The sequence below is a fragment of the Scylla paramamosain genome, chromosome 26 (assembly GCF_035594125.1).
Source record: "Scylla paramamosain isolate STU-SP2022 chromosome 26, ASM3559412v1, whole genome shotgun sequence".
Taxonomy (NCBI): Eukaryota; Metazoa; Arthropoda; class Malacostraca; order Decapoda; family Portunidae; genus Scylla; species Scylla paramamosain.
This window is the reverse complement of record NC_087176.1, coordinates 7,040,001-7,049,458: the sequence shown is the minus strand read 5'-3', so window position 1 is coordinate 7,049,458 and position 9,458 is coordinate 7,040,001. Positions and strand designations below refer to the sequence as shown.

Here is a 9,458-nt window from a genome sequence, read left to right as displayed (position 1 = left end):
CATGAAGGACTTATACAAAACTTGTTCTGAAGAACAGGTGTAATACAGCAATTGTGTTAGATGTAAGATGTGTGAGAGACTCAGTGAGACTTAGTCGAGGAAGCATGTGTATGTGTGTGTGTGTGTGTGTGTGTGTGTGTGTGTGTGTGTGTGTGTGTGTGTGTGTGTGTGTGTGTGTGTGTGTGTGTGTATCATGTACCAGAAACATATCCTCCCTCCATGCATGCCACTGTCAAGACTGCCTCCTGACTGTGGTATGACACACAACACCTGAAGCAGAACACCTGTGCTGCCCACACCAGCCAGGTGGAGACACTCACTGCTGAGGGCAGCATGAGAGTGTGTGCTGCTCATCTGCTGCACTGTGCTGCTGCTATACATTCCCACTTGTATTGCTGCACTGACCAAAATGTATGAATCGTCTGCTGTACTCCACATTTTCATAAAGTGTCTCATTCTTACTGTGCACTTTTTCCTAAACCTCACAAGGTTAAGAGCACCAAGGGAAGGAACACTTCTCATTGAGGCACACACAGGACAGGTCTGGAAGGATCACTACTGTAGATGTGGGCTGTGCTAACATGATACAAGCCACAGTCTGTCTCCCTGTGTGTTTGAACCTTCCATTCCAGTGAGTGGTGTGTTGTTATCTGTAGCAGGGTGTAGTGGTAATAGTTGTAGTAGTAGCAGCAACAGTAGCAATAACCTTATCAACACAGTGTAAGGAGTGGATGAGGCCACGCACCACTTCAGATTGAGGGACTGAAGGAGAAAATGTCTGTAGCAGGGTGTAGTGGTGGTTGTGATAACAGTAGTCACAGCAGTGTAGTATTAACAAGAGCACTCACATACTTCAACAACAGTGCAGTATAAATGACCAACAAAGTAGGTTCCTTTCCTCACAGTAGGAGTGAAGTTAAAAAAAAAAAGTATAGGAAATTTACCCATTCAGTTTAATTTCTAGAAGTGTGTATGATTATGCTGTCTTTAGGAGATGTGCTAAGGTGGATAATTTATTTAGAAGCGTATAATTAAGTCACTTTTTTTTTTAAGTGTTTAATGATGCTATTTTTAGATGAGTTGAACATAATATGGTTAGGTAGTCAGTAAATCAATTGTGGTTTATAGGTTAGTTTTCTATACAAAATAGGAAGTACTACATGCAAACACTAAGTGACCTGTGGGTAGGGCTGGCCAGTGTAGAGGAGGCAGCAAAGCTTGGCAAGACTTTCCTCAGGCCATTCAATGCCAGGACTCCCACCAAGACTTGCCATCATGTCCCTCTGTCTCTTCAGAAGCATCACAGGATCACTGAAAAATTATAAAATGTTGGTACAAATTCTGAGCCATAAGTTTTTTTTTTTTTTTTTTTTTTTTTTTTTTTTTTTATGGAAGGGCACCAGCCAAAGGCAATAAAAGTGTAAAGAAAAATAGGCCGACTAGAGTGCTGGTCCCTAAAGTGAGGTCAATGAGAATCATCCAAAGCCTGAGAATGAGTGTCTTGAAACCTCCCTCCTGAAAGAGTTCAAGTCACAAGTCATAGGAAGGAGGAAACACAGAAGCAGGCAGGGAGTTCCAGAGTTTACTCTTGCTTGGGACTGACCTAACATGTAGGAGTAAAACACAGATTATCTCTTATGAGTATATGTATTTCAAAAGGCCGAGAGTTAGGTGTGTGTCTAAGATTGTCCTCTGTATATTTCTCAAGAGATAGAGTGAGGCATGTTGGTGTCTAAGATTGTTTCTTCTGTTTGAAAACTGCATATAGTCTTTTTCCTCTAAGCACTTGCAACACACTTATGGGATTCCTGATGGTATTATGAAGTAATTCTACAAATGAAGGATAGAAAGAACTTCCTAAATAACATATGACATCAAACAGTTGTTTTTTTGTCTCTTCCTCCCTCTCCCAATGGCCTTCCTGTTCCCTTTCCTTGCTTCCAGCCTCACTCTTCATACCACGCTGTTGCTAACAACCACACACAATTTACCTTCCCTCCCTCCCTCTTTCCTAGCCCCAGCACTCAGTATTTACGCTTTTTTACTTTGCTATCATTTCATTTGTATTCATGATGCGGTTCAAAGTTGTTGGGTTAGCACTCTTAGGCATATTGTCGTCTGATCTCGAGTAGTACTTTCAAGAGACTGTAATGAAAGTAGTAGTAGTGGAAGCAGTGGTTTTCAAAGATTCCATGTCTCTAGTGATAGTCTAACTAGAATTTACACCCTCTGGAAAAAAAAAAAACCGTGAGAGCCCAACTAATAGCCTTTGAAAAGACTCCTGGTAAAAGGATAAAGCATTCAAAAACACAGACATTGGGCAGAAGTGAAGCACACGCACTCTCGACTTGTTAAGTCTTGCCCTGCTAGGAACGCTTGACTTGAAAGGGAACAGATGAGAAGAAATTGAGACCGTGGGAAAACAGAACTCACTGCCAAAGCGCCTGTATTTTTTATTTATTTATGTATTTTATTTATTTATTTATTTATTTTTATCTATTTATTTATTTATTTATTTTATTTATTATTATTATTTTTTTTTTTTTGCTTTCTCTCACCACGACTGTTTTCAAAGGCCACAGAGATGATTAACCGAGTTCTCAAGAAAATTGTTGTTCATCTGTCAGTAAAACCGTAAAAATACATGCGCGGATCTGTAATAAGCTTAAAAAAAAGAAGGGAAGCTGCAAGAAACCATCAGGCCTACACGTGGTAGTCCCTGTATAATACATACCTGCCTATTTACACCAAGAAGACGAAAAGGATTTAGGGAAACAAGGGATAGTACAAGAATACATCAGGCCTACAGTTAACAGTCCCTGTTTAATGCATGCCTACCACAGACCAGCATTCTCAAACGCTTAGCTATACCGTTGTTTTTAACAGGTTCCAGGGGATGTTGCCAAGGCTTTCAAGGGTGCTTTTTTTTTTTTATGGCACGAGTGATATTTGATACCGATGCTATATTATCAGTGTGGAATAACATCACAGATATCCGCCCTTTTATCTCCGTGGCTTTTCAAAATAGTAAGAGATAATAGAGCGCTGTAGTGGAAGTTGTTGAAGGGCTTTCAAGAGTTGTTTTCATGTGGCCTGCGCACACAAACACAGAGAGGGTGGGCGAGGAAGGAGGGCCAGAGAGAGGGACGGGAGAAGGGAGAGCCGTGGAGACAGATAAGAGAAGAAAGAAAGGAAAAACAAAGATAAGATGATGGACGTGGGTATAAATATCTAATGAGCATCTGTATGTCTGCATTGTTATTCGTGGGTGTATTCGTGCTCAGATGTACATGCGTAGTGAGGGATGCTGTGTGGTGTGTGTGTGTGTGTGTTTAAAAGAGCCAGTGTCCAAGGGTAACTATTTTGAATAAAAAAAAAAAAAAACTTAAATGCCTGTTCCCAGAGCAATTTTCTGAGAATAAATATTTTGAAACCTTCCTCTTGATTGAAAGCCAAAGGGAGGAGGAAATACAAAAGCAGGTAGGGAGTTCCAGAGTTTACCGGAGAAAGGGATGAATGATTGAGAATACTGGCTAACTCTTGCATTATAGAGGTGGATAGAATAGGGGTGAGAGAAAGACGAAAGATAGCAAGAGATGCAACATTGCGGCGATGAAAGAGACAGTCAGTTGGAAAAGAAAAGTTGTTGAGATAAAAAGCTTTGATTCAATCCTGTGTGTGTGTGTGCGTGTGTGTGTGTGTTGTGCTTATTTTACCTTGTTAGTCTTTGTACGTGTGTGTGTGTGTGTGTGTGTGTGTGTCATTCATTATGATAAGATAAATCTATAATTTTATTTTTGTTTTATTTTATTAATCTCTTTTACTTTTCCTGGTGTGTTTTTGTTATAAATCTCTATTTTTCATATCTGGAGTATTTGATATAATATATATATATATATATATATATATATATATATATATATATATATATATATATATATATATATATATATATATATATATATATATTTTTATTCTTAGCTCTTTTATTTTATGTTAAGTTATTAAAGAGTTTATTTATTTATTCTAATTTATCTTATTTTATTTTATTTATATTTGCCGGTGATTTTTTTATGTCTTTAGATTTGTATTTTTTTTTTAGCATTTGATATAATATTATTTTATTTTATTTTATTTTATTTATTTTTTAATTCATTTATTTATTCATTTATTCTTATTTTTTCTTTATTTTTGCTAATGTGTTTTGTTTTACATCTTTGTTTTAGCATTTTGAAACATTCTAGATAAACTATAGTTGTTATCTATTCCATTTTATTTCATGTTATTTATTTTACTTTTATTTCTTTATATATATATATATATATATATATATATATATATATATATATATATATATATATATATATATATATATATATATATATATATATATATATATATCTTTTTTTTTTTTTTCCTGTTGTGCTTTGTAAATTTTACTGCTCTGGATATTTTACATTATGAATCATCACCTACTAGTGTTCATTTATCTTGTTGGTCTTTGTGTGTGGGTGTGTGTGTGTGTGTGTGTGTGTGTGTGTGTGTGGGTGTCATGAAGCGCCAGAAAATTTAGCTAAAATTGGAGAAGTGTTTTGTGATCTCCCTCTTGGAAAAAAAAAATAAAAATTGCTTGCTAGCATGACTTGCAAGAGGATGTAGGCACTTGACGGCCTTAATAATTCATGAAAATGCTAAATGGTGTATGTATGTGTGTTTGTGTGTGTGTGTGTGTGTGTGTGTGTGTGTGTGTGTGTTCTTTTGTAGTTTCTTTGTAGTCCTTTATCGCTTCCTTTACTTCTTCACAAGTGTCATCTGTTGTCCTGTGCGTGTGTGTGTGTGTGTGTATATAGACAAAAAAAAAGGTTAAGGATGATAGGAGTGACCATGTCCAGAAGTCGCATGTCCTCTTTTTTATTATTTATTTACTGTTTTCTTTTTTTTTCCCTTCCTTTGAGGACAGTGGGAAAATAGAACAATGTTTTGAAGCACTGACCAACCACACTCTTGATCTTTTTTTTTTTTTTTGTACCAGAGAGAGAGAGAGAGAGAGAGAGAGAGAGAGAGAGAGAGAGAGAGAGAGAGAGAGAGAGAGAGAGGAAAAGAAGGGTGAAAGAGGAGGAGGAGGAAAGAAAGGAGGGAAGGAGTTGATGGAAGTAAATTGTTATTAATAATTTACAAGAAATAATTACATCAGCGCTCTCTTGACATGAAGGGTCCACACGCACTCTCTCTCTCTCTCTCTCTCTCTCTCTCTCTCCGGTACAAAAAAAGAGATCAAGGCGGAAAATCCCTCGTTATGAAAAAAAGCAAGTGCGTAAGAGAGAGATGCTTAGTAATCTGACCATTGAACATTTCATTAATTGTCTTACCCCGTTATTTGTTCCTCTCTCCTGATCACTCAACCTCCCACAATGATCATCACTTGTGGGGTTTTTATTCGGGCAGGAAATCCTATGGTATTATAAATGCAAAAAGCGTATGAGATAGACGCTTAGGAATCTAACGCTTGAACTTTGTGTATTGTCCTGACTCCTGAGCTTCCCATAACACTTATCAGGTATGAGGCTTGATAGGGGCGGAAACTCTTCGGTATTTTAAGTGTAAGTACTGTACAAGGAGAAAGACTTAGGAATCTGACCCTTGAACCCGCTGGTTATTGTTCTACAGACTTAAGAATCTGATCCTTGAACCCGCCGTTTATTGTCCTATACCAGTGTTTATTGCCCTGTCTTAATTACTGACCTTCCCACAACACTTATCAATCGTGGAGCTTTATTTGGGGCGAGAAACCCGTTCATATGGAAGGTGCCAGTGCGCGAGACAGACGCTTACTAATCTGACGCTGGAATTCTTTATTTATTGTCCTATCCCTCATTACAGGGCCTGTTAATCTGATATTTGAACCGTTTATTTAGTGTTCTTACACTCCTTGAATGCGCAGTAGTTATAAGTGCTCTATTTGAACGAGAAACATCTGGATATGGAATTCATGTCCTGTTAGGATTATATAATTAGCATTATATAATGACGTACGCATAGAGGAAAGGAGCCAAGAGCAGTCGCTGGAGAGGCAAGTGGCGAGTGGCAATTGCAGCCATTTAGTGCACGCACGACCGTTGTAGGAGGAGGAGGTGCTGTCCGGTGCTTCAGAGTCGTCATGTGCGGCTTAGACAGTAAGATAATTATTGTTCTCTCTCTCTCTCTCTCTCTCTCTCTCTCTCTCTCTCTCTCTCTCTCTCTCTCTCTCTCTCTCTCTCTCTCTCTCTCCACACACACACAGTCATAATAAGGAAAAGAAGAGTGGATGTGTGAATAATGGGAGACACAAGGGGACTGAAGTGATTGTTGTATTATTCTGTGAGAGGGATTCCTTACATAGGCCTGGACAAGGACAATATTAGTGCCTCTCTCTCTCTCTCTCTCTCTCTCTCTCTCTCTCTCTCTCTCTCTCTCTCTCTCTCTCTCTCTCTCTCTCTTCCCGAATACAAGGAAAATTAAAGAGGAAGAGGCGAGACTGACTGCTGCCTCGTAGGTTCCCCAGCTTCCAGGTGCTTGACCTGACCTGACTGAGTCTGGCCGGTCCCACACCTGGGAAGCTTAGCATGTAGGGAATCCACGAGGTTTAGCGTGGAGTGGCTAGCCGGCTGGCAGTCACTACAGTAGTAGTAGTAGTAGTAGTCGTTCAGTTCGGTATTCTTTATTCACGTTGAAAAATGTACAGCAGTATTAAACACATAAGTAAAATTATAAAACATTAAAAAGTAGGCCAAGGCAATATGGCACATAGTACATACTAACTACAAGTTCGCTCAGTACATAGTGAATTAATCATATTGATTTCATTGGCAGAAAGTTTAGTGCTATCATTATTGTATTTCATGTAGCATAGTTTACGAACCAGTACACCCAGTCTGACCTTTATACTGTCGTTCGTTGCATAACTCCTTCCGAACCGTGTTCACCTCATCACAGTCCATGTTATATTTACATGTCAGGTAACTTGTATTACTACCCAACACTGAATGTCTGCTACATAAGCCCATTCTTCCAATCATTCGAATTAAAGAATTACCTGAAGCTAATATTTGCTTTGTAAATATAACTGCTCGTTTATCAAAGCACAGCTCGCGGGGCATAACTTGAGCTACATGAGAGAACAGTTTATGGTGAGTTGTCCTCCACACGCGCCGCGCCGCGCCGGGACCCGTCACGCTGGGCACGCAGCCTCCATTTGCCATCACACAAATTGAAAAGTTGGCTACCATAAAAACGGGAACAATATTGAAAAAACAAATACTTGTCATGTCATCTTAAAATGAGATAAAAGAAATTACACTGCCCATAAAACATGTCACAAATTTAGAGGCGTAATTTAAAAATATTACTACTTAAAATATTTCAAGGTGTACAATTGACTCCACAACTTCGATACTTTTGTCATTAATTTTCATGTCTGGAATAACATTAACTCTATTCTTAGCAGGAAAAACTACAATCTTATATTACTATCAATATATATATATATATATATATATATATATATATATATATATATATATATATATATATATATATATATATATATATATATATATATATATATATCATTACTATGGCAACTTTGCTAACACAAAGCTTTTTAAGTGCAAACACACTTGATGCCAGACCCTTGAAATCATCACCAAACCCAAAAGGCTCCAGTGTAGGCGCCGCCCATGTGGCAATCCATTCCTGAGTCCCGCAACTCAGAGAGCAACCCGTCTGTGTGCACACAGTATGTATAGTATGGGGGAAAGCACGCCTCCTTGTTTCACTCCATTACTTACCCTAAATGAGCTAGACATCGCTTCACTCCATTTTACTCACAGTGTTTGATTTATGTACATGTTAAGCAACAGTCTGCATACCAGTAGACATATATTACGTTTTAACAGAATGTCAAATAATTTACAGTATTTAATCCTGTCGAACGCCTTGCTTGCGTCTAAAGTAAATCCAAACACAGTGGTACCTTTGTGAGCATGACAGTTTATCTCAACATAGTTGTACACATAGCAGATGGTGTTCCTTCTTTAAATCCAAATTGTAATTCACTCGTCAATAATTTGTCACTTTCCCTTTTCAATATAATATGTTATAATACTTTACTAATCAAGATGAGATTAATCGCTCAAAAATATTCACTCTTATAAACATTAGGCCATCGACCCTGTGGGAGGGGCCACCGTAATACCAGTTGTAGTAACTATAGTACAGGCGCGCGGTGCAACAACGACGTAACCGAGAAATGGAAGTTTCGAGAAAAACGCGCTCAAAGTTAAACACTGATTGCGCACAATAGGATACCCTTAAATAAGTAAGTATTATACATCATTTGAAAGGTCTTGGGTAGTTCTGTTTGGGGATGTAGGTTTCGAAGTGATAGCTGACGATTTTGGGTGGATGACTTACGCGTTAATTAACGCGTATACCGTAGGTAATAATTTTTTTTCCCGATATTGTTTTCATTTGTTAATAATGTGTTAGAGCCTATTACACATAGTATTAGGTGAAAGTTTCATGAAGATTGGTACATAAATAATTTTTTTATGAATTTTTTTCCGAGCGTAAAAAATAAAACTTACTCATTACCGGCTCATTACCGGCTCATTACCGCTCGACTTTGAGCCTTAGTACAGGTGCTTAGATGGTCGAATATGACTTGGCCGACATCACCACGAGACTTTTACACCCTTCTACCACACGGAGCAGGCAAAAACACGAAATCTCAAATTTCACGGTTACGTCGTTGTTGCACCGCGCGCCTGTAGTAGTAGTAGTAGTAGTAAGGAAGGATACAGGATACAGGACAGCATAGCAGAAGGCTCCTCCCCACCCACCACTCCCTCCAGCTTGCGCTGGCATGGAAATAGTTGGGAAAAGTACCATGCAGTATGGAAAAAACTGACATGGAAATTTTCATAGGAAAGGATGAAAGGAAGTTCTACTATTCACCCTACGGTGAACTCTATACGCCTATCTGAAAGTTAATACAAGTTATATTAAAAATGGTGTCTGTTGAATAAGAGTTTAATAGTGAATTTAGTAATTATTCGGACAAGAAGAGAGCTTGTTGGGGATTTGCTTTTAAATATTTGTCTATTTTATTTTTGAATGATTCAATAGTATTGCTGTTTACAATTTCGGCAGGAAGTTTATTCCATATATTTACTATACGATTAAAGAAGAAATGTTTGGCCTCGTGGGATTTAAAACGTTTGGGTATAATCTTGAATCCATTATTTCTTGTTAGGTTAGAATGATCAATGGTAAAATAATTATGTGCATCAATGTTACTATATCCTTTGAAAATTTTGAACACTTCAATTAGGTCTCCTCTTATCCTGCGCTTTGTTAAACTAAATAGGTTTAGTTCTTCCAGTCGTTCCTCATACGGCTTATTGCGCAATCTTGGAATC

At 37.9% G+C, this 9,458-nt stretch overlaps 1 protein-coding gene and 1 long non-coding RNA gene across 6 annotated transcripts in view; one reads left to right on the top strand and one right to left on the bottom strand.

Moving 5' to 3' along the window:
* Positions 1-313: 313 nt before the first annotated feature.
* Positions 314-9,458, bottom strand: part of LOC135113652 (uncharacterized) — a 40,404-nt gene continuing 31,259 nt past the window's right edge. The window contains exon 3 of the long non-coding RNA XR_010274926.1: positions 314-1,311. This is a non-coding gene — a long non-coding RNA (uncharacterized LOC135113652). The remainder of the gene's footprint in view (positions 1,312-9,458) is intronic.
* LOC135113650 (uncharacterized) overlaps positions 6,023-9,458 on the top strand; it is a 29,673-nt gene continuing 26,237 nt past the window's right edge. Inside the window, exon 1 of one of the 5 annotated variants that reach the window (XM_064029085.1) lies at positions 6,023-6,173. In XM_064029085.1, the coding sequence (XP_063885155.1) occupies positions 6,158-6,173 (16 nt within the window). In that variant the 5' untranslated portion in view covers positions 6,023-6,157. The remainder of the gene's footprint in view (positions 6,174-9,458) is intronic. The other 4 variants (XM_064029080.1, XM_064029081.1, XM_064029083.1 and 1 more) reach the window with 4 other exon arrangements.